Here is a 25,792-nt window from a genome sequence, read left to right as displayed (position 1 = left end):
GGTTTTCCTATAAGCACGTTCTGCACCGGCGTATCCATGCGCTATTGTTGTTCGGCTAGGAGCACGGTGAGAAAATAACAGAGAGAAAGATGGAGAGAGGAGGAGAAAGAGAGAGCCGGGGGTAACGAGGGAAAGAATGCTTGCGATTTTTTGTTAATCAGTAACAGAAAAGAAGAAGCAAACGAATAGATTCTGCTTAAACCGGTTACGAGCTCGCGGTTTCGCGTATTTTTTTCTGCCTATAGTTTTTGTTCGTCTCGTTTCAACGGAAGACGGAGCATACGTTTTCAAGATAAACTTTACGATACGCGATAATATACGAGCAACAGCGAGAGCGATTAACCGTGGGTGACTCGGTAAATCTGGATCGCTGGCTTTTAATCGCCGTGCCTCGGCCACGCTATCGTACCGTGGAGCAGGAGACACTATTCCGCGAGTGCTTGGTAGTGAATTAGAAGACAGATGGATGCAACGATAGATAGTACGTTTATTACGTACTCGGAAATTGGGTTTCCTAAGAGCAATTAACTAACACGGGAAATGTGCAGACAGCAGTACAGCGATGCGTTAACAAAAATATGGAATACATAAAAGTATAGCCCGCAAAATAAGGTGAAATGTTACACTGGAATCGCGTCTCAAATTCTCGGCATCGCGGAAAAAGAAATTAGAGTCCCGTACTTTACATACTGCATGCAGGAAATTCCTTGATTCGAATTCCGTTCGGTGACATCCTTTGCTTTCAGTGTCACCAGTTTGCTATTCATCGCGACCCAGCGATTTTAACCTGGTCCCGTAAAAGACAGGATTTATAGCTGCAAAAGCGCGTTTCGTATTTGTCAGAGTATCGAACGCCACCTGTTTCTTTATTAGTACGGTACGTAGAAAGAGTGCGAATAGAATAGTTGTACTCAAACGTTCCGTCTGCAGTGGCAGGGACAAACGAAGGCAGGGCGAAAAATCGTACTTTCGTTTGTGCGGAACGTGCATGTCAAAAAAGCCGATTGCTGTGAGATCTCGCGTTAATTGGATATTTGGCCTCGCTTCCTCCACGATTTACTTGTTAACGCTCGATGACTGTAGAAAAAAAAAAATATGTACGTTTCGGTCGGAACGTGTATGACGTGTTTGGTCGGTTTTTCCTTTTTTCGCCGGAGCTAACGAAGTGACGGGGTAACATTCGGCGAGCACGACATCCTGCCCAGAACACGGAAAATACAATTTTATAATATTCACGCAACGCTGAACTTTACTAAATTTATATCGAACAGATTTTAAAATAAGTCATTAAAGAGATACGAAATTCGGTGACACTCGCAGAATTATCTTTTAAATGAGAAAAATTTGAATTTAGATTGGCGGAATTAGGTCCATTTATCCTATATCTTCGGAATGAGATTACTCGATAATTCGAGATTACTTATTGCAATATTCGATACAATTCACAACGTATCGCATTGCGGGGTATTAAACCAGCTTTGTTAGATGCTCGATTAAGAGTAATAAGCCGATTTGACTGTATATCTATGAATAGACACCAGTGATGGAAACCTAAAGTACAATGGCGGCTGTTCGTCAGCTATCTACATACGTCCGTAGGGCACCTGTCTCCCGATAGTGATCGATAGAGTCCCGATTTACGAAGTATATTTTCTTCGGCTCACCTTTCATTTGTGACTTGGTTATATTGGGCGTTTTACTGGACGTGACAGTGGCAGATCTCTTCGGCGATGCGGGCAGGGAAAAGAGGACGTTCGTCGAGAGTTTGCTGGTCCCCGCGGAAGTAGATGCCGACGAAAACGCGGCCGACGCTCGGGACTGACCGTGGTCCTGCGTTTGCCGTCGACGTTGCTGGTGAAACTGCGAACCCTTCGTCGACGATATCGATGCATTTGATTCCGTGGGCACGAATGGCAGCGCCGTCGACGTGACTGCCGTCGTCGATGTCGGCGTTGTCGGCGTTGTCGGAGTTGTCGGCGTCGTCGTCATCATCATCGTTATCGTCGATGCCGTCGATGTCCTCGGGGAAAAGCCGCTTGTCCCTTCTTGCTCCTCGCCGCGCTCTACCGTCCCGCTGCTCTGTCTCGTCTGCAAACAGTTCAAGTCGACCGAGTTGACCAAGTGTATTTTTCAACGACGACAACTTTAAAACGAAGCGGCCTTTCCTTTCAAACGCGACGGAAATACAAAGGATAATATTTTCACTGGTTGAACGATTGTATGTGTTCGCCAAGAAGCACGTTTAGCGAGGTGGAGACGACTTTTGTAGGTCGCGAATTAAGGGGACCTATATGGCTTAGAATAACAAAAATTCAATTTTCAAAAACAACCGAGATACAGCGATTTTCTTGTGAGCTTGCACCGAAACGAAACTTTATCAAACTACACTCCATTAAAGGCATGAGAGATGCTATTTGGACAAGATATTATCATAAGTTGTGACAGATATAAAACCACAACATTTTTCTTATCCAGAAGGGCAAAATTCATGGCGCAGGTGGCAAAGAGCAAAGGCTTACAATAATTTATAGAATTTTAATCATAAAAATCCCATACCAGATGTGGTGATGGAGGCGATAAAGCCAATATATGAAGCTCTGAGCAATGAAGATCTGGTTAATAAGCAGTAAATACTGTGATTTGGAAGTTGGCACCGAAGAAGTCATTTAGCGAAACTGAAATCCTCGTGTGTAGCGTATACATTAAGCAAAGCAATGCACCGTTCCATAGTGCATCGGACAAGGCTCGATAGCCACAGGTGGCACGACGCAGCTAACGATGGACAGTTCACCGCTGCACGGAAAAGACAATAAGACGTCGTTGGATAAAGTGAACGATAAAAGAAACCCGGAATTACATTTTCCCGCCAGGTAAGACAGCGCAATCCTATTTATTGTCAATTATACGAAACACTAAGTACGACCACTGGAAGCCAGCCCCCAGAGATGGAATAAAACCCAATTGTTGCGTACGCATGCCTCATACCTATCTCCATTTCTTTCTTTGTTTAACTGTGTCGAGCAAGGTGGAAGTAAGATACATTGAGCAGAATATAAGGATTTGGTAAATGTAATAAAACTGATGCAACATAGTGATTTTAGTACACGATACTCATGACTTTTACATATACTAAAATAGCGAACTCACGATGGAGACGTGTTTCTCGTAGCAAAGTATTGGAAATATTTGAAAAATGTACCTTTCGGTCGTGCTTGTGTCTCTAACTTATAGTACTTGCACCTACAGCACCTACAGAGCTTCCGTTAGACACGTTTGATCCATGAAGAAAAAAAAGTTGCAACACTCGGGATACAAAGTTTCAAGCGCGGGGGAGTTACGACGCGGTTAACTCTGTTTAGGGAACGTGACGCACGTGTATCTCGTCGGCGACAATAAAACACGGGCTGTTCCGCAACCTTTTACCTTTTACCTCGGTTGATTCGACGCCACGTCGCTACGATGAACCTCGAAACAGACACCCCGCCAAATTGCTGTATTCTTCCGCTATAGGGAAAGAAAGATTTTCGCGGAAACACGATATCGGCTTCAATCTTCTTACGAAATGGAGTTCACGTATCGCGTGAACCATAAATTTCGTTTCCTCGACGGAGAGATATCGTCTTGCGTATTATCGTAATTTTCGCGTGCAAATATTTCCGCTCCGCTCTCGCTGGAAAAATAATGAATTAAATTCGAACGTGAAACGATTCTTAGCCAAACAAACGAACTAACAGTATTTGCTGCTTATTATTAGAAGTTGAACGTGTTCGTCCGAATAGAAAAAGGAAAACGACGTTTGGTTCGTCAAGTTTCAAACAGATTTTCTGTCAGCGACATCGATTGCTGACCCAGAACGAGAGTTGTCCAAAAGATCCTTTGGCCCGGCAGGACTTTCGAATTTGGAATCAACCTCGGCGGGAAGTTTCGCAAATTTGATAATAAAAGGAGTGGCGGGTCGAGATTTCTAGCTGGAAGTTCCCTCTTCTTTTTCCGTCTGTTTCCTGGGTAAAAGTCCAGTGGCAAAATCGAATTCTCGTTAACCCGTCAAGCGTTGCTGATCGGCCCTGACACTTTTGTCCCCAACGACGATTCTTTGGATCAGCCGCCGATTTAAATTACATTTCATCGCTGCCACGCGCGGACAAAGCGAAGGTATCCTATTTCGCCAAGCTCGATTCGAACTTCTATTCCAAATCGCCGATCCAACGAGATCGAGCCGTTTTTCCCTCGTTCTTGCAAATGGCACGACGAGGTGGGTCCGATACCTAATTACAAAGAAATCAGACTTCCTCTGCAGCGGCCTTTCGATCGAACGATCTTCTCCTTTATCGATTAACCATTATCGAACCTCGCGATCGGTCGAAGTTACTTTGTACGGAATATATTGCAAAAATATATATTCTATATGGGTAATTTCCGATTAATCTTAATCAACTCGTCCATTACAATGGCGAGATGAAAACATTTCGTACATGACGACGTGAAAAATTCTCCTTGACGGGCGACTAGAATATTCCAGTAGCGACATGGAGTCGAGTTATTCGAGATCGTGTTTCGAGAAAGACGTTTTTCTTGATATTGAGATTGCTTTCGTGTACACCGAACGAATTATTTCTGCTGACACGACATGTTAAGCGAAGCTTACTTGAAAAGAAAATATTACTCGAGAACCCCTACAGCAGGAACGTAAAGCGTTATAAAGTTCGAATGCCGATGAAATTACGGATATCGCGATTAAATTAGATGTGTGAAATAACAGCAGGTGATCAGAGGAATTGGTTCCACTTACCTCGGATTATTTATCGATAGTTTGCTGTACAGGTAAAGCAAACACTCCTGTTGCACGTTAAACCTTATACATTGATCCCATTGCAAGGAAGCCAATTAGTATACGCCAATCTCTAACCAAAGGTATAACCGCCGACAATTTATGATGCCTGTTACGATCGATACTAACAACTTAATGGAAAGGAGTCTCGCACGTGTGTCGCTCAATCTGGCTACGTGGTACGCGTACCACGAAGTGCTGGCGCAAATTATGACAAGACAAAGAAGTCGAGATAATTCGAATCTGTACGAAAGAAAAAAATAACTGCGCGGCACATTAGCTTGGACGATCGTCCGTGTGGATAAATTAATTACAACAATCTCTCAAACTCTGGCTACCCACTCTACGGCGAACTAATTAAACAATAACACGAGGCGACGAGCGTAATCGTTCGACTGCCGGATGTCCAGGAAATTACATTACTAACGATCTTGCCAAGCGTTACTTTTCACGGTGTAAGTTAGAGACATTTCCCGGAGAATATGCTCAGGGGATTTACGCGTCGTGACACAGTTCAGTTTTGCGGTACGTCTAAGTCATCGAGGGTTTTCTGTATAATTGTGCAAGCCTTTATTTGCTCAATTTCACAATCAGTGGGGAAACCGTCGACCGGAAGTTTCGATAAATGCATTGTTAACGGTCTCCTTAACCGAGAACGTGTTATTAATTCCTTTCCGATTACTTTACCGTCGAAAGAAAACTTCGTTAGCGGTCGGGACGACGCTAATTGCTTCGCTTGATACTTGTCTATCGCGGGTACAAGCAGAAGACTGGTGTAGAAAATAGTCGAAGTGGCTTCGACCGCTATCGCGGCTATTATCGTTGCGGAACATCACCTTCCCTCTCCTCCTATCTTCGCAGGCTTAAACGAACTGTAAAAAGTCGGGAATTTTTGTTGGTCGGGTCGAGGATCGACCGACTCCGTTTGCAGTAGCGAGACGAGGCGTTCGAATTCGATTAAGTCTCGCGATGCGCCGCGTTGGGAGCCAAATCGTTCGAGTCAATCTTAATTAATTTGTGTTAAGAGCCGAGCGTCTAAGCGACCAATCCCGACAGACCGAGCATTTACTAAACAATTCGACGGGCAACTATAGGAAAACGGCGAGACGACGTAACGAGTCTCGCGATCGACGCGCCCGCGAATCCATCTTCGACGAAGGAATCCTGCAGGTGATTAAAAGAACGTTTTCTGTGAATACTGATGAGAGGAAATGGCGCAAAGTGGAACGTTTAATGATATCGAGGAAGACTCGCGTAATTGATCGGATTAAAACGTGTAATTAAAACGCTCGCGATTGGAGGAGGGTATCTAAATTTTATATCCACGGACGCTCTTCTCGCGTATAAATTTGTTAGCATTTCAGATCGTGCTAAATGGTGGTCGTTTAGTTAACGTCGCGATTCGAAACGTACTAACCTCGCCGATCTCTGAATCAGCGATTTAAGAGCGTGAATCACACGCGGACATAAGAAAATTATAGAGAAAAACCATACCGCGGTGAATCCGAGCACGCGCGACGAAGTAGTAGGGTCAAACGAAGGAGAAGACAGAGAAAAAAGGGAATTTACGAGCGTTGGGTGGAAGAACGATAAGACACAGCACTCGATCACGCTGTCTCGCGTTTTGATTGAACGTGAAAAGAGAAAATGCGTGCTTGACAATTTGCATGAGACAACATCGTAGTCTGCATAAAGGAGATAGCACTGTTTCCCTGTCATTAAGGGGGGAGGGGGTTCTGGTCTAGCAAGTCTAAAGCATTGGCTGGATCAGACTTCTTCCCCTAAACGTTTAAATCTTTCTCGCGAGAAAGATCATCAGGCGTTTTAAAGTGTTGCGAGAACGTCGAGGACAAGGAGGAAAGTGTCCCGGTAATTGCTGTTCGATATTCGTGTCGTATTAATGGCTGCTAACAAGGAATCGATGCCGACTTTTACGTGGTTTTGCATGTTTGTAGAGCAGGTGCAACTTCTGTCGATCGCGTGTTTGTCAACTGTGTCGACTCCGCCAATAAACGAGGTTTCATCGAAGTCTGAGTCAAAGGTTCCGTTATATTCCTCGCGAGTGCTAACGCCAGTTCGGCACCAAATATTCCGTTTACACGGCAGCTTCAATGTTTCTGCGATAAATTGCGCGTCCCTTTTAAGCGAGTGAACGTATGCAGCCATATGTAGCGTCCCGGGGTCCCGTGAGCTCGAACGCGACACGGCAAATTTCACCGATTTCACTCAGGATTAGCTCAATTTGTAGACGACACACAGCCGCTGTTTCCCTTGCCGTTCAGACTGTACTGTGATTCGACTTACACCGAGCAAACAACCGCGCCAACCTTGTATCTTGTAAACCAGCGGGTAAGTGCCTCGTTGATTCCATCCGATATACGAGAGACTAGCATCTTGCTGAGAATTGCGCAACCTTCCACCAACTAAAGTACTTCTAACATTCTAGAGCATTTTTCAAGATATCTAGATAAGACACAGCCTACTATATCAGTAGCGAAACAGGCCGTTAACATATACCACATTCTGGCGCAGGGCTTCTCGAATTTCACCTTCTCATTTTCTTCGTAAACATTTTCTGTCGGATCTTCTCATCGAAATGTAAATTGTTATTAAAACATCTTTGTTGCTCGACCGACGAATAAAACTCAAATTTTAAAAAACGAGATATTCACTAAAACGCGCTTTTTCCCATGCGTTCGAGAACCTCAAGAGTCCGCGGTGGCCCGACTGAGAAACACTGGCCAAGCATTTTCTCGACACCCTCTGCCCGTATCTTCTACCTTTCTGCGCGAAACTCGAGGGCCTAACTTCTTTTAGTTGCAAAGGAACGCGTCTGGTTAGACTTGCAAACGCGGAGGAAACGATCCTGCAACCGTGAGCTACGCGAAATTCGGGACGCAGGAAGTTGAATTATTTGAGCGTAAACGACGGCGCATATTCGCTGGGTGCTAATTGGGAATGCGCGAAATCACCAAGAATTAACCGATTAATCAGCTGGTTGGAAAGGGAGACAAGCACGTCGAGGGCGAACTCGTTAGCGCTGCGGCTGACCGCCCGTTTACGACCGATTTCACGCAACGGGGACGTACATGATTGTAATTTCGGTTATGAGGGAGGAAATTATCGCGGGTGACAAAAAAAAAAAATCATCGAGTTTATATTATTCATTCTATTTGTTCTCGATTTACTTCTAAAGCAAACAATAGACTGCGGTTCATTATTCCCGAAGCGAACGTTCCGCGACAGTCTTTTGAAATCACATCGCAGAAGAAAGCCCAATCGTTTTGTCATAAACAATTCAATAAAACCTCTTACGCACGTCACCGATAAATGGCGGAATTAAACGTCGTCGGAATTTTCTCTCCGGATGGAATAAAAGTTTATCTTTTTACGGCACATTCTTCGAAAACGTTGGGAAGGACGGTTAAGATGGAAATAAAGAAAACGGGGTCGATCGAAAGAAAACACCCGGCCTATTCAACAGGATACAATAGGGCGTCGTTTACTTTTTGGTCTCTATCTGCAAGCTTTACGTGAAAACATTATTTTTTAATAAACAGCCACAGCGCAGTGGAGATCGCTAATTGCAGTACAATTCCAGCTACATCGAAGGAACTCTGATTCCTTCCATCTCCCTTCGGGTTTTCGCTCGCAGCTTATGCGTAGCGAGATCCATTTGCTCGTTCATTATGTTTAAATATAAATTAGAACTGTTCGCTTGGCACGTTGCAAAGCGATAGGGCGAAATATTCCGGAATCGTTACTAACAGCAGATCAACATTTGTTTGCAGCTTCGCCCATTAAACCCTTTGCGAATTTATTCGGTGGAAAAACGCATCGATCGATTCTATCTTGGCTCATCTATCCGGTAAGCTACGAAAGCGGATTGAGACAGAAATATACGATCCAGTTTCCAGGTTGGCAATAAAAACGTTATCTGGAGTGAAGCATTTTTCGTACAGCGCGGCTCGAATTCCCCGAATCGCATCCTAAGTGGAGGACAGAAGCTCGCGCCTCATAGTGCGACAACGTGCTCCAAAGAATTTAGTGGCGGTGCCCGCCACTTTTCCCATCCATAGGGAAAGCTTTATCTCCGTGCCTCGCGTACCGCTGTATTTTCTCTCCGGGTCGGGGGCTTTCACCCGGCGAAAAGTACGTGTTTCCGGCCGCGACGCGTTTCCACCTTTTTCAAAAGCCGTCTAATGCGCGGCTACATTTTACCGAGAACTACGTTTCGCCTAGATCAACGTGTACAAAACGAAGAAAAGCCTGGGCGAAAGGATGGTGCACGAGGGCGGCTCGTAACACGCTACACGAAGAACACTTAAGCTTTTCGCGTTTAATCGTTCCAACGGTACTCCATCTTTTACGAAACCGTCGTGTCTCGTTCTTCGAATTCGTTATAATTAACGAGGGAAAAACACGGTTGACGGAAACGCGGAGGACGCGAACGGAAGTGCGGATGTCGACGAGCTTCGTAAATTTCATCGGTAAACGTGGAATATACCGAGGAAATTATGACGCACAGTGTAACAAGTTCACCTGCAAGCAACGACTAACGATGAAATATGAAATTTCATCTAGCGCCCACTTTCGGCTCACGAAACTTTGCATCGAGAAGGACCTTATAACGGCGTCAGCTTTTACGCAGACAGAGCTTTGCATTGCGCGATAGACCCGCTTGCGCGTTATAGGTTGTCGCGTTTCGTCGTGTAAAAGATAGATTGTTGCCTATGCAAATCTGAACAAATAGAGTGTATCTAGCTGGCAGGTAAATGCAAAGCTACGCGGAATGCCGGCACCGGTATATTCTATTCGGCTCGTATAAAGAGAACCGAACGTTCCCCGTTCACCATGCCTTCTAAAATACGAGGCCCCGCACTTTGGAGCCGTTTCTTGTTACATCACAAGAAATGTATTATATAAATATATGTGAAACGCTACTGAAAAGTAACTGATTTGTAACTTGGATCATGAATCGGTGTCTTTTGAGTAGCTTCGTGTGCGGACTGCCCTGCACGTACCGAATAGGAGAATACGCCAATTCGAAATGTTGCTTTCGGCGTCAGCGACATTTCGCATTACGAATCTCATCTTTCGCGTCGACTGAGAAGATTCGTTAGCCTCGCCGAATTGTTTCCGAGAAGCTCGCGAAAATGGAGGACAATAAGATTCGCCGAGGAACTGAAAAGAACTGGACAGGCTTCTTATCGGTTAATTACAGCGAACGCAGTTGCTCGCCCATTAATTGTCTAAAAGTGCAACGATTACCAAGAAGATTTTTAATTATAGCCCGAGACTCGTCCTTGAGACAATGCGAGTGTTCTAGTTTTTAATACCAAATCCGTGAAATTTCGATGTCGTCAGATTCTGGAAACTTTCGCAGTCGGATATACTTTTATATTTATATCGTCGTTAAAATTATTACATTCTTTTCTGTTCCCTTCGTGTTTACTCGAGATACAAAGCATAATGCCAAGTACACGAAAAGGAATTGCCGAATGAATAGTTTACCGTTAAACACGAAACATTTGCACTTTTGATCGATGCATATGCAAATTAAATACTCGCGTGATTACAATCAGGCGGTAAATTGGAGTGAAAGGAAAAAGTTCCGTACCCCCTTTGAAAACTATTTATGGAATGGTGGGTGGCAATATCGATTGCGCAATTTAATTACACGATATCGGATCGTTTTGAAGAATCGCGAACCTACGCTATCCCTCCAAAATATTCGATGATTTGAGAGATACCGTTCTTTGGCGAGGGTGGCGAACCGTAATCGGAATCTCGATAACGAAAAATGTTCGTGATTTCCGTGGTATCGTCGGCAAGGCGAGATCGATGCAACGTGTCTTCGTTTAAAACGCCGCGAATCGCTATCGTACCTCGATTTCTCCGCGTTAATTGTCGCCAATTCGTCTTCCTTTTTTTTTGCTGGACCTTGAACAGACCGCGACGCGACGTTTACGAATAAATTTCGATTCGACACACGGCAAATTTAACCTAGATATATTTTCGATTTGTTTGTGGAAAATGTGACAATTTAAGAAATTGTCCAAAGGAGTCCAATCTAGACAACCCTCTCCGAACAAATATAGTCCCGGTGCTCGTATCAGTATATGGCTGCAAAGAACGCCGTGTAATTTCGCGAAACACGTCGCCGGCAGGTATTGGGTATTTACCTATCGTGGTCAATAGGATTTTGATAAAACTGACGGTTTATCGAATCGCTTTATTCGTTCGACTGCGACACAAAGACGTCGGTGGTGTGAGTGTGATTTCATATAGGAATTGTATTCCTCTACGTACTGTAGGAGTCTAAACGAAAAATAAGGCACAGGGATTCGAAGCCACGATCCTCGGATCCACAGTCGACCGCTTTACCTACAAGACCAATCCCGTACTCTACGTTTCGTGTTCTTATTTGACTCCTTATTGTTGGGTATGGGAGGCGCGGACACTACAGTACAATAAAGATGTATCGAGGTTAAAATTATCTTCTCTGTAAAATACAGTGACAGAAATAATCGTACTTTTACATACATAATTCCCAGTTTAGAGAACAAAGAATCAAAATTTATTTTATCGACACGAAAGCACGCATCGTTTTTATCGAGATAGTACAAATTGTCTACGTGTTTCCAGTAATTTCATTATACGAGGCCAAAGTTCATTTACGCAAACGACATATTTTTCCAGACTTTGGATGAACGCGTAAAATACTAACGGCAAACACGGAAGAGCTCGTATATTTTATTAACGCCGACGATAAATAGCGCAACGTTATGACAGACGATGATTTTACGGTTATAGTGGCGTTTGTCTTTGGGGAGTAGTGCCCGCAATTTCGGCGTTGAATGCGTTCTAAGTTATTACGATGAGAATTCATAAACGGGCTCGGTGCTCTGAATTTATTGCGATCGTCTTCGAATTTCCGCACCAGCCCGTAAAATATAAACAAAGGTAAAATATGGAAAGAGACTCGTAAAATAAACAACGAAGCGCCTTACGCCTTGTTTTTCCTCACATCCGGCCACCTCACTTTAATCAACTTTATTAAAACGTTCAGACAGTTTGGCTTATTAATGTTTCAAACTTCGAGAAATATTAAAATTAACATTTAAAGCAATAACGACTTTTTTTCAGTCACAATATCTTACATCTGCGCGATCGCACCTTGCGAGGGCCTTGCTTGTGCAGACATTAAAACCTTATCGAACTATTTTCATTATCGTTTCTATCAGTTTTTCGCGAACGGATTTTGGACTACTCCTTTAATTTCAGCATTTAACAGAATTCGCCGCTAATCCCTCGAATATTTATCTTTCGTCGAGTGTTTCTTCGTCGTTTTGGATTTTTCAGCTTCGTTTCTCTCTGGTCCCTGTGCTCGTGTACCGCGTCGGAAACAAGGATGGAGGAAGTAGGTATATACACGATCCTCAAAGTTCGCGAAGAAAGTTAAGACAATGAATAGAATTACCGCGCCATGTTACCAGGAAGCGTCTTTTGGCTGAATGCGAACGATACCGTGAACGGCGAAGTTGATATAAATTCGAGCTCGTTTGCTTAATATATTCAAAAAGGAAATGCCCGTTAATGCAATCAATGACGTCGTAAAAATACCCCAGCCGCGTTGAAATCAACTTTAATCTCCCGAATACGGAGGTATCCGAAATATGACGCGTTAGACCAGCCGTGTCCTTGCTTTAATATCATCGCGAAAACTAATTTCCATTGTCGTAAAATAATTCGTAACCGTTTCGCTCGACTTCGTTCGGTTCTTTTCGTGTTCGTTGAAACCATAAAAATAAATGCTAGATCGCGTCACGGTATCGAGCTGCTACGGTCTATTCGAATTGATACACATCCAGTTTTTCCATGCGCGCAACTCGACCGTAATTAACGTTCGAGCTTAATTAAAAAACTCGCGTGTTAAATCCTCCGCACGGCAAATTTCATCAAAAGGAATCTCCCGAAACGCGCAATCGGTGGAAAAATTCGCGTTGTTCGTGCACGAAATGCCCGTAGAGCATCTTCCATCGGAAAACAATAGAGCAAAACTTTTTCGCGTACGAGCGTGACGGAGAAGCGAAAGAATTTCCATTTCGAGTAAAATCATACGAGGCGTTAACACGTTCCGGATACAAAAAAGGACGCGAACGTCCGAGCGAACGGATTCGATATCAGGTGGAATGCGCGGAAAACGCGGCACCCGTAATTCGGAACACGCCACCGAGAGAACTCGCATTGTGCGCACGAACGCTCGGAATACATACTTTCAAGACGCGCGGGACGACAAGAACGCGCGAATACCGATATTCGAATTTCAAATATTCACCGATCGAGCCGTCCGTGAATTTTCAACCGGCTTCGGAAGATATTCGGTAATTCCATCGATAAGTAACGCGGTTTTCCCGAGGACAGTGCGATAAGGTGATAAAACTGAGAGCGGAATTCGTGGACATTTTATCGTATTAGGACGAAGAAGTGGACGTCACATTTTAGCAATTTTCGAAGCTTGCACGATTACTTATGCGAGGAATGGTTGAAACGGTAGGTGCGAGAAACGAGTGGCGTTAAAGAAAGGTGCTACCGAGGGAGTTTGAACGAGATCGGTCGAGGGAGGATCTTCGTAGAGTGCGCGTCGTCACCATCAGCTGGTCCGCGATAGAAAAGTATTTCGTTCGGAATCGAAATCCCATAAAATTTACGTTCCGATATCAATTAAATGTTTTACCTCCGTAAGTGTTATGGTTTCGAAGACTACCTCTCCGAACATTTTACGATGCACTGGGAGAAAATAAATTTGTCCCTTCTTTATCGCTACCTCGTTCAAGTGGATCTTTTATAGAGGTCCTTGTTTCCACCCGAACATCGCTTATTATTTACGAGGATCTAATTATCGATAGCTCGAAGGTTATATTCTATAGCGTGATTCTTTCGCGCATTCTTGTACTGTCATCTTATTTTCTTTTCTCGGAAAGAACAAGGTATAAAACTAGACGGAAGGCAAAATGACCTTTACGCGTGCGTGTCTTTCTTCAAGCAAAACGAGATCATAAATCTTCATAAATATTGCATAAAACGCCGCTGCTACGCGCGCGACCTCAGAGAAAGGCTCGAGAAAATCTGCGTTTGGATAGGTTTAAAAAATTCCCGCATCTGTTCCGAACGAAAATTTCGGTCCGCGGTATTCGCGTGAAGCACGATGAAGTACACGTGCCATGCCTTTTTACAATCGAATTCAAGCCTTACGTTGAAATTACGAATTCAATAACGTCGAGTGAATACGCTGCTACCGGGGCAGCATAGCGAGAGGAATTTCTTCTGTCGCTGTGGAACGAAACCCGGAAAGAGTCCAAACGAATTAAAATAACGAAACGTTCGCCTATCTCTTACAAATTACGTCGGAGAATGGGATAGCTTAATTAGATTCGGCCTTCCTCCATCGCGTCTCTACCCTTGTTCGTTCCGTGCACGTATAAAAAGAACCTGTTAAAACGCTGTAAAGGAGCACCGCAAATGAATGACGGAACGCCGAGATACGCGCCCAAAGGAAAGAATGCGATCTACATTCCACGTGTTACGATGTTGTAACCGAGGCATAAACTCATAAGATGCCCATAAGATGAGGAAAAAACGAGCGATGCATCCAGACGAAGGGTCTTCTTGTGAAAAAGTCAAAGTGTTATCCTTCCGATCTACAAAAGTGGAAGATATTGGAAAACAAATAATAAATTTTGAAAAAGTTCTTTTCAGCAATTAGTGCATTAGTGCATTAGACCCGTATCTTCCACGCATAAAATATATAGCTGCGAAAAATTGTAGATAACAAATCGTTGCTTATTACAGAAAGTTCTGAGCGCGTACTTTAATTACGAACAACACCAACAGTCGCTGATGAAAATTATTGTTCTCTGAAAGATTTTGGAAACGACGAGCTCGTGGGCTACCAGCATAGAGGATAATAATAGGTTACCGGTTCGTTTCGTCCCAGCTCGTTAACATTTTCAAAGTGTGCACGGTGCTTTGCGAAGAGCCCGAAACCATGGTATCGTCGAAAAAGGATCAAATACGCGGTTTTTATTACAGTTTGAAACTGAAATTGTAGTCGGCGGTGAGGTCCTTTAATCTACATTTAACGGCATGTAATTACACGTGCATATGACGCGTCCGTTTCAAGCTCGAACGTTTTAAAGTGCGATTTGGGTTTTGCCAGTTTAAACGGAGAAAATCGACTTGGATTATGCATCGCATAGTTCGCATAGATTTTATGATACAGGGCAAAATAATTGTATCGCAAGTACCTTGCATTACCTTTCAAATATCTGGAAAGAATTAATAAAATGTCACCATTGTGTCTAAGTACTTTTACTAATATCTTTGAAGTCGTAAGAGATATCGAACAATTTTTAAATACAAAATTTAATGGTTTATCGATGTTATAAAATCCTAAAAATTATTATATTTTGTATTTAAAATTTTTTCAATATTTCTTACAGTTTCTGAAATATTATCTCGCAACACTAGAACTTCCAGGGATTTCAATGCGCGGGAAAATCTTCACGTGTTTTTTATAGTTTAAGTAATTGCGAGCCAAATTATCAAATTAATGTAAAACATAATTCACTTCTATGTGTCCGTGATTGTCAATGATTGAGATATCGTCTGTCAACCGACACGAAAATAGTTGTATTGAAAGCACAATGGAACAAATATTCATGAATTAATTTGAAATATTTCATAGCGAGGTATCGAGTTTATTTGCGACAAAATAAAACGTTTATTAACAAGGGAGAAATATAATTTATCGAATCCAAACACTATCCGACCACCTCGATCGGATTAAATACAAATTCTGGTAGTTAAATTACGTTCGTTCTATTGGCTTTCGTACAGTTCCACCGACGAATAAAAAGTTTTCTCATTCCTGATGCAAAATACTAGCCACTTTTAAATTCAATAAACTCTTTTGAATATATTTTCCATACTTTCTTGGTAAACCAGTCGTACTTCTTTAAAGAAGTTGTCCAAACTTCGAAACAAATAGTAATCCGTGCAAAACAGATTTGATATAAGGACCTACGTTTACTTTTGCATTCGCGGAACTTTCCGAACGTATTTTCCATACTTTCTTGTCTGACCAGTCATCTTTCTTCGATGAATTTGAAGAAATTGTAAATACTTGGATTATTACGTCCATTCGGAATAGTCCACGAATCAAATACGTATAAATATCTGCAAGAACGTTTGCATCGATTCGACGAATCGAAGATGTTAGCCGAACGAAACCACGTAACGTTCATCTTCCACATAGAGTCAACAGTCTGTCCTAAACTTGAGTACAGATTTGTTTGCGCGAACTGATGAAACCTGTCGTCGCGGTCTTGCGATAAACATCGCGATAGATTGTTCGCTTACTGATAAAACTCGTGTACCTATGCTCTACTAATGGTACTCGCATGCTTGCAATTCAATTCAGGCCAAAAGTTGGTCAACAGAGCATTCTTTCAACGACCGCATCGCCACAACTGCGGCCGATCTCATCGTTTGTCTCCTCGTTTGACGCGGTGTACATTCGGAATTTCGAGTTCTCGTGCATCGAACGTTCGTCGACAATGAATGCATGTTTGAAATGACGGAGAACGCGGGAACTCCTACAGGATTCGTGCAACTCCGACGAAGACTCGTTCCCGGAGGAGGATGCTCAGACATTCCGGTCGGCGTTTCAGCGAACGAGACGATTCGACTACTGTTTCAAACAAGGAAGAAGGGAAGAGGTCTAAAAGACACTTTGCCCGGTCTAATAGAGTTCCTGTCAGAGGTACCGATCGCTATACCCTTGATTTTCACTTCTGTTCGCAATAGATTTCAATTTATAAAAAAACTTGAAGCGCCTCCTTCGCGTTGCTGGCCATATCTATTTCCGTGATTGAGACGCGGTATGAAACTATTTGGTATGTCCCTTTGATCATTCCAACCGTAGTCATAGTTACTACATACCATCGGTAAATTCCATGGAGTTTCACGGTAATAGAAACTGGATATTTACTCGAGTCCGATAATGAACACGCGCGCGGTTAGTGTTCGAAAGGTGCGTCGAGCAACAGCTAAAATAATGAAAACAAAACGCATCCACGCCGTCTCATTTGACAAATGGCGGGCACGTACGTTTTTCCCGTAATTCGAAGTAAAATGTGGCGTGCATGTAAAAGAACGGCGGATATGTAAAACATCGATTCGCGTTACCTCGGCCCCGCTATTTCACCCTATTCTGGAATACATACACTCAGGGATATATATATTTTCTGGCAGAACACCAAATTCTCCACTCTCGAATTACCTTTTCCACCAACTGGCCGTTTTCGGCGAAGTCACGGACCACCGTCGTACCTTCCCTACGTCTCCTCGCGAGAGCCGAATACGTGGGAGGCAACGAATTGCTTGCAAAAAGCTTCGGTACCCTTGTTCTTTAATGCACCACTTTTATGGCGGAGAAGTTGGACATGAAATGTAGAAGGAAAGATAAAAGTGGAGGGCACGTGGTTGGACACGTTAGCAAATGTAATGGAGTGCAAACAAGCACGGAAGTAGATAATTGTGCGCAATTAAAGGTGCCACCCCAGTTGCCACCTCGAACCAGAAAAACAACTCGAAAGTCTCAACGGACCATTTACTCTTGCATAAGATTTTATTGTTCACGTAAATCAAAAGATTCGCGCTAGGATAAAACCCAGGTATGAACTTTTTTCCTAACAAGAAAATAACGATGGCTGCGTTATGAGAGCTGTACGCTCCGTTATTAGCGTGCAGCACGAATCGCTGCTGTTCTAAAATCGTTTCTGTTGTCTTCCTATCAGTAGCAAAATGTCTCTACGAGGTTTTCCTTGTAAACGTAACGTAGACATTCGGAAAACACGCGAAGCGTGTTGCATCGCTGTGAAATGTCGAAATGTAAGTGGTTTCCAGTGTAAGGTTCCTAATTTGATCCTTCTTTCTTCCTCCCTTAGATCGGTCAGGTAAGAAAAATTGCATCAAACCGCGAAACGAATTCGTACGTGTAAAAAAGTACTTTGAATTCAGAATGTTTTCCCGCCGTCTCGTATCGTAAATAATTTTCAAATAATTTTCAAATTATGTAGACGAGAAGTGGAAATTTAATGTTTACGTATTACATATCCTCGTGCAACGTAGAATATTCAGTCTATTATTGGAATCATTATTAACATTATTGTTTCGGAAAATGTTGGTTAACGAACACGCTTTGATAATTTACACTTCTCAGCTATAGCGCAATATATTTAACATTTACTACAGGCTTAAATAATTAAATCTCGTCCTGCCTTTGTGCACCTGTCCTCAAGTTTCTTCCGTCTATGGTACTGTGATATTGTTTCGTAAATAATCCTACCGCTATAGAGACACGATAATACCCTATTTCCGTTGAAAATCCCATATATTAGAACGGCCTACCTTCGATTGATTCCACGGTTCGTTACGCGTAATTACTTCTACATATCAACGTCAATATTAATTTCAATGAAGTGTAACTAACAAGGCAACCATTCTTCGACTAATCGCCTCGCTCGTTACACATAATTATCTTATACTGCAATGTTAATATTAATTCCAATTATAGATTAGATATCCCGCGTACTATGAGAATATATAACGAATAAAATTTGAATACCACTAATAAGAGTAAGTTTTGTTTAAATCTGTATGATAACCATTTCTGCCGCCTGTTCGTTCGACTTTGAGAAATCATTCGAAATGCCTGTACAGAACATCTCGAAGACCGCAAGTTTCCCCATCCTTGACACTCGATTCAAGTATTCGATAATCTTCGAAACAACTTGGCTAGAAACACAGTCGGACAGAAGGTCGCACTCCACCAATTGTTCTGAATAAGATTGGACAGAAACTGTGCCAACGAAGGCGAGAAAGAGAGAGAGAGAAAGAGAGAGAGAGAGAGATAAAGAAACAAACAGGCACTTACCATCAGTAACTTTACTTTGTTAACCAAAGGGGATGTCGTAAGGAACTTGTTGACGGCCGTCAATATTTTCCCTTCCAACGTGGCAGCGTTTCCGGCGTCTCGTTCTTGCGAACATCCGGGCCCGATGTCCGCTTCTCCGGGGCTGGGCAACAACCCCCGGCAGTCTCGCGGGAAATCCCTCTTCTTCAGTCTCCCCGCGGGCCCTCGTGGCTCCTTCTCCCTTCCTGTTGTCGCTCCCTCGACGATCACGCTTCGCGCGCGTTCCTCCTATCCGCAATGAACGCGATTACCCAATTTTATTCCGGCAACCCCTCTGGATGTCTGTTGCCGCGGGACGGTTGATCGCGTATCCTCCAGGGGCACGAACTCGCTCCAAGTAACAAATGATTTCGGAGAAGTCGAAGGTCTCGTCGGGTAAACGCGAGCGAACCACAAACACTCAAGAATGTTTACCGAGAGACCGTCGTGATTATTTGATCGCTGTTATCGTGTACTTTCCGATGTGAATGAAAGATCAGACGTCGATGAATACCATTTGAATTCAACGAAACGATGACTTCCAAATTACTTATCCCTCCAATTGTTTCGAACGACGCTAGATCGGATCGAGCGCGTCCATTTCTTTTTTTTTTGCCCTTAACGAACGGCCTCGACTTGATACCGCGAGGTCTAAGGATCGGTGGCTGTCGAAAGGTCCTCAAGGTCCCGGCGGTGCCGCGTTCTCGACATGGACTGAAGTCCGGAGCAGGCCGATGGATGCTGCGAGTTGCTCCAGAGGCAGAAGAACGCGCGCGCGAGAGAAAGCCGCGCGTGTCGAAGAGGGAAAGAGACAACGCTAGAGGAGGGGAACGGTGAACGAGCGAGGGTGAGAGAAGCGGTCACGAGGTAGGGGTTGATACGTGGAAATCGTGAGAGTGGGGGAGGGTGAGAGTATCTATCGAGAGAGGGAGCGAGGGAAAGGAGGGTTCAACGAGGGAAGAGTTTCAACGAACGCCACTAGTTGCTGGCAACCCTTGGATGTTTACGTCCATGACGTTCAAGCTTGGTTGCCGATTACTCTTACCGATACGCTAACATTTTCTTCGGCAACCAAAGTCCTTCAAAGAAGGGTCATTTGGGCCATTGAATGATTCGATTTCTTCTTACTTTTACCAGTATACGTATTCGAGAGCCTTATCCAGAAGTTTATCGTAATTTCTCAATTCGAGCAAATGTCGCGTCGATGGAAGAATTGGCTTTTATTTGCGATCAAAATTCTTCCAAAGTTGCATCGATCGAAACACGTGGTAGTTGTACTTTTGTCTAGCAGCCGTCGATACGTTGCAGTCTCGCACTCTTGAAGCGAAAAGAATTTGCTTTATTTCGGTATGCAAGTATGTCATCGCTAATTGTGTATCCGCGCCAAATATTAATTATGAATTAACGATAGTACGAAGTACTTATCGTACACTATGTTCTTTACAACGTATCCATTTAATTTTATTCCATTTCGAGTTGGTCGTCACATTCGTTAATCAAATTTTACTGAAACAATAATGTTAATGTTGATTTTAATTATCGATCGAATACTCTGCCTACCATGAGGATGTGTGATAAATGAAGTTTAAGTTTCCAGCAACAGTGCTGTTTCGATTAAACTCGAATGATAACCATTTCCACTCCTGGTCTACTTAATTTTGCCCATCAATTTTGAGTGTGCGATTGCGATCCTCTTCCATTAACAAACAATTTTTTGAACTTCCGTTAAAATTACATTTGGAAATTGAAGATATATCGTTCAATTATATGTATAGTATATCGCGACAGTAATATATTATAGCTTTATACATTCAGGAGAATTGGTCCGCGTTTCGAAAGGGTTCGTGGCATCCTGTTTGGTTTGCCTTTTGTTCACTTTGACGATCAAAAATCCAACGAAAAAACGAAACAATGGTGCGCGGGAACGATGCAACCTCATTGTTTCAACGTTCTATCGTGAATGCCAGATGACAAAGGACACGTCACGTGCGACGAAGTTTCTTGAGAGATCATATCACATTTTTTTCATGAAACTGAATCATTGAAGTGTTATGGTAAATGATGTTACGCCGTCCGCGCAGTTGATACGATAGGTCGATGACAAGCATTTAAATTTAAATGCGAGGGGACGAATGATACAGGTGCGAGCATCGGTTGCATCATCGGTAACACTTCATTACGATATATCACTGCACGAGTAATCTAGGTAACTCGCATCGAATCAAAATTCAATTTGACCGATGCGTTTAACATAACGGACTGTAACAAAATTTTATTTGAAATTTGGTTTATCTCCGCGGTAGATGTTTCCAAAGACGTGAAGCGGTTGAACCGAATAGTCTCGAAGGTCTAAATACGTGGTAAAAGGGTAGATACTTGAAACGAATTCGTAAAATAATATTGATCTTTTGAAATAAAATGGATACGTCAAGTTGCTGATTACGAGCAGCGAAGCGGGATCCTTACCTTAACTTTCGATGAAACTTTATATCTTCCGAAAGCGGTACCTTAAAGTCTTCTCACCGTGTTAAGATGTAAATGATCTCGAGACCATTTATGTCACCGTCGAGATTCTTGAGAAATAATGGCCTCGCCGGACATTTCCCCTCCCTTATGCAAAACTGTTCGTTATCACGCGATTCGCGTTGAATTTCTTTAAAGAAACGTTAAGTGATTTGCACGGTATTCGTAACGATTAAACGATAGATTCAATTCTGCAATTGTTTTATTCAAAAACCATAAACAATTAGTAAGAACCGAGTAAATAATAGTATTGGATGATAAATATTACTACCAGTACAATATTTAATTTTAAAGACAACGAAACGAGTTCATGTCATTCAATTAAGTATTAAAGTTTGTCCGGCTCCTAAATTAAATACTTCGTAATTCGTGCGGAAAACAGAGCTACAAGTGCTGCCACCTACTCGCGCATGTCTGAACACAAACGAACCCTGTTTCGACTGAAAGTAAAGTCACTTTTTACGTATTTAGTTTTCGCAATCTTGCTTCACGTTTCTGCCGCGTAAAATATTACCGACGTTTATTTCATATTACGAAAATACATATACTGTCGCCGTGTACGCGAAAACCTGTATCGTAACATAGTCGCGAAAGAGATCCTAAATCTATTTCTGTATTCGTCGAAAGAAGATCCCTCTCATAATATCACAGGTATAGGTACTCGAAGTGTTATCTGTAATCGTGCTCTTACGCAGAAAAGTACATATCGAGCATCTTTAAACATTGTCGTAGCACCATGTCGATGATACGAGTAACTTGTAATCCACGAGATTATCGGGCGCGTATTGAAACGAACGCAAGCGAAATCGTGTCTCCTAGGGCGCTACAAAATCTTTGAGTCGACGATGCGTCCATCCGTTATATTACGTAAAAATCTAAGGTCAAAATTGACACGGAGTCAATCGGTATACCAAATCGATGACAATGTCACGCCATGTAACGTCGTTCGCGATAAGAACGTAAATGTCCCGCGGGCAAGCATACTCACGTATTCAGATCTCTAGCGCTCAACTTTACGAATCGATCTCGCATCGACGCGATGGAATTATCATTGCTTGTCCGGAGGACGAAGCGCCAAGGCCAGAACTTGTTGCATCTGTATCCTCACGTCTAGCTTCTTTTCTTCCGGTACTTGCCGAATGATCGGCAGCAAGGACAGCAGGAACATCTTGTCGTAATCGTCCTCGTCGTAGGCAACGCGTTGGCTACTGTGCGAGGACAGCATGTCGTGTATTTCGTTATCGAAAGAAGCGAAAGGTGTTTCGCAAAGCTGCTTCGGATAACGGGGACACACTTTATAGGATGCGCCCGGTTGAAGATACTCCCTGCTCGTCGTTATGGATGGAGCGGCGTGGGTCAACGGTACGTCGTATTCCTCGATCACCGGATTATCGACCTCGCCCTCGCTTTCCTCGGATTTGCAATTATTTATCGTCGCCCCGACGTTTCTGTAACGTACAGTTGCACCAATGTAGGACCGTTCGAAAACTCTTCGACTATACCAACCGTTTGTTCTCCACTGTTGGCATGAGAAACAACAACTGATCGAAATACATGTATTTCTTTCGCTTTCGACCAGCTGGTCCCAATTTCTGCGACTTCTGAAGTTTCAGTTCTTTCATGAAATAGTCGCGAATGTTTCTCCATTTCCCTCGTAAGTTTTTCTCTGAAAATAACAGACACGAAACACTCTGACATGTCTTCTCAAAATCGGTGTATGGTCGAGCGTAATCACTGCCACTCGGTTCGATTAATTTAATAAATTAATCGTGTAAGAGATAGTTCTCTTCGTCACGAGGAAAAGTTCAAACGAATATTTCAATCTGTGGAAAAAATATACAATCTCTACTCGGGATTATGTAAGCGAACAATCATCGTCGCTTTCATAACTGCTCGATGAAGAGAAACTTGAACTAATTTTAAAGGACTCCGAATACGGTCTTCGCGGACTAGTGCCAGAGTGGAGCAAGTGCAAGTGGAGGAATCCGGATCGATCGATCGCAAGAGGCTGTATACCTTCTATGTTTCTCTCCTCGTCCGTCAAGCGCGCCCAATTCGGTACCATCACCTGGCAGACCTCGTCCCACGCGGTCATCTTGGCGTTACGGTCGTTGTACTCGCTACGATTCACATCGTAAATCGCCGGTCGTTTCTCGATTTCCTCGATAAATTTCTCCGTATCAAACATACTTGTTACGTTACAAGAACCGTCACAATTACCCTCGAGGGTTTCTCGTCGGTCTTTTCTCGACGTTTTTCCTTTCCCCCTTATTTTTTTTTTTTTTTTTTTTTTCAAATTCTACGCGCTATTGGCGGTGAATTACACGTCGGAGGAGAAAGAATTCGAGGTTTCCGTTAACAATGCCGCGTAGAAGGGGGATGGCGAGGTTCGAGTTGAAGCGCCGTCTGTTTTTCAGCGACGCGTACGAGATACGGGATTATCAATTCGGATTAATTCGTGCGCGTAGACGCCACTGGTCGACCGATATACGCAGTCGATGTGTTGCGAATTCGATTAATCGAAATCAGCGGCGAGAATTGCGAACCAAGAACGATCGAGACGAATAACGAACGAATTTTTCGACGGAAACGTGCCTACCGCAAGCGATTCTGTTGCGTATGTTAGCTACGTCGTCGTCGACAGCTTGCGCGTCACTGCGGAGAAACCGTTGGACGGCCAACTCGGTTTGGCATCATGGCGCTAGGCTGGCGTGCGGTTGCGGTTGCGGAGCGGAATCTATGCCGCCGCTATGCCGCAGCGTTGCCAAATCTACCAGCGAGAGCTGAAAGCCGACGGAACCCGCGCGATTGCCTTCTTTTCTGTGTCGCGTCGGTGTGCGCGAGAAGCGTCGCTGCGACACACATTTCCAATGCGGTAATAACGACGCGCATCGACCGCGCCGGATTTATAATAACGCTTGCAAGAAACCAGTGATCCGCAGGAACCGGTTGTAGGAGGTAATTTGCGCGCGAAGAACAGCGCCTCGCTACCTCTATAAATAGATTGACCGTTCAAATAATGCAAATTCGAACGCGATTACGCGATCTCGCGTGCGCGGATATTTCGTGCGAAAATGAACGCGCGACGATTCTACTTTATTCCAGCCGTTCGGCTTTTGATTCGAGCCACGTCTAATTTTGAACGGAAATCCAAAATTAAGATGGCGCCAGAGAGTGAGCGCGATCGTAGTAATTCAATGGTATCGTCCTGGTGTCGATTTTAAATCAATATCAACGCGATACAGTTTTCAATCCAACATCGGATGGTTTGCGTAAAATTTTGCACCTCTGCGATGCTCAAGTTACGTTCTTGAGCTGTGGATGCGGATTCCACATAGCTTCAAGTTGCCAGATGTTCGTGATGTAGACGACGTCAAATGTGGCGGCGCGTTGCTATGTGGTTGTGAACTCTGTGCTCAGCGGGAATGGTCGCGGCCACGTCCTCGCGTTTCCACCGCGTCGTTATCGACCATGCTGGAATCGAAATTTGGTAAACGCGGTGAAATCAACACCGCGCGATATCTTATGCCGTTTCTTTTTCTCGAGGAACCTGGAAATCTTGAAGAACGATTAAGAAAACGAACAAGAAATTTTTGAAATGTACGTTTATCAGCCGTTCGCGTAATAGAAATTTGTACTTTTCAACGATTCATCTATAACAAGGAAAAAATTACTCTATTGTGAGCGTTATCATATTACTCTTATCCGTTCACAGTATCCAAAATAATTACATCTATAGTTCGACTGTGATGCGTCGTGATTGGCCGCGCGTCGCGCGCAGATATTCGTTCTCCAATGGCCAGCGAACATGGACATGCTCGGATGAGAACTTGCGCATGAAGCGAGATCCGCATTGTTCGGCCATTGATAATTGGACACAATTAATGCCGTAAGAATCTAACACAACGCTCGAATAATCACACGACAGGTAAAAATAATTTGAAGGTTGGAACCATGGAACGGGTGTTCCAATGTATTAGGGGAAAAAGTTTGATTACAAAGTGATAAATAAATAAGCGATAGAGTGATAATTGAACTTACAAATTTTATTATCTCTATCAGAATACAGAGAGCAGTACAGCTCAGAAATAAAATAACGGTGAAGAAATTTAGCGATGTGTAATATAAAGAAAAGATATTACAGCAAGCAAGAACAGCAACGGATGAGACACGACTCTGGGTTGCAGCTGCGAATGTCCGGTAGGGGAACCATCGAAACTCGCGAACCAAACGGGCAAAAAAAGATGGACGTTTCAGCACAGAAGATGAAAAGAGCGAGAGAAAAGTCGAATGGGTACGGGAGGTTGCAAGCGGGAAGGGCGAAAAGAGGGTGTACAGGAAAGAGAGAGATAAAGCAACGAGGCGATGGGTGGGACGGAGGAGAAGGAGAGAGCTGTATAGTAGTCTGTTCTGAATGTACA

The 25,792-nt window shown here is 43.4% G+C and overlaps 2 protein-coding genes across 3 annotated transcripts in view; both read right to left on the bottom strand.

Annotated features, from left to right (window-relative positions):
* The window catches only part of LOC128887512 (uncharacterized), a 43,486-nt gene extending 24,495 nt beyond the window's left edge, over positions 1-18,991 (bottom strand). Inside the window, exons 1-2 of the mRNA XM_054143500.1 lie at positions 18,831-18,991; positions 1,665-2,088 (exon numbers count right to left, since the gene is read on the bottom strand). Of these exons, the coding sequence (XP_053999475.1) occupies positions 1,665-2,088; positions 18,831-18,833 (427 nt within the window). The 5' untranslated portion in view covers positions 18,834-18,991. The remainder of the gene's footprint in view (positions 1-1,664; positions 2,089-18,830) is intronic.
* A 2,576-nt stretch (positions 18,992-21,567) lies between these two features.
* Positions 21,568-25,672, bottom strand: LOC128887521 (uncharacterized). Of its 2 annotated transcripts, XR_008460052.1 has the most exons (4): positions 23,388-25,672; positions 22,878-23,037; positions 22,360-22,819; positions 21,568-22,246 (listed from the first exon to the last, which is right to left on the bottom strand). XR_008460052.1 is itself a non-coding variant. In XM_054143516.1 (3 exons), exons 1-3 carry the CDS (start codon positions 23,557-23,559, stop codon positions 22,420-22,422), a joined length of 732 nt encoding a protein of 243 aa, XP_053999491.1. In that variant the 5' UTR covers positions 23,560-25,672; the 3' UTR covers positions 21,568-22,419. The 2 variants fall into 2 exon arrangements, 1 of the variants encoding a protein (XP_053999491.1); XM_054143516.1 differs by having other exon boundaries at positions 21,568-22,819.
* Between the last annotated feature and the right edge of the window lie 120 nt (positions 25,673-25,792).

The sequence above is a fragment of the Hylaeus anthracinus genome, unplaced genomic scaffold (assembly GCF_026225885.1).
Source record: "Hylaeus anthracinus isolate JK02 unplaced genomic scaffold, UHH_iyHylAnth1.0_haploid 11989, whole genome shotgun sequence".
Classification (NCBI taxonomy): domain Eukaryota; kingdom Metazoa; phylum Arthropoda; class Insecta; order Hymenoptera; family Colletidae; genus Hylaeus; species Hylaeus anthracinus.
The sequence above is the reverse complement of the archived record's forward strand: the minus strand, read 5'-3'. Positions and strand labels throughout refer to the sequence as shown.

Coding starts and splice junctions, on each gene's coding strand:
- LOC128887521 (XM_054143516.1), bottom strand. CDS start 23,559: ATGTTTGATACGGAGAAATTTATCGAGGAAATCGAGAAACGACCGGCG. Junction 23,038..23,387: donor CGAGGAGAGAAACATAGAAG/GTATACAGCCTC, acceptor TGTTATTTTCAG/AGAAAAACTTACGAGGGAAA. Junction 22,820..22,877: donor CCAACAGTGGAGAACAAACG/GTTGGTATAGTC, acceptor TGTACGTTACAG/AAACGTCGGGGCGACGATAA.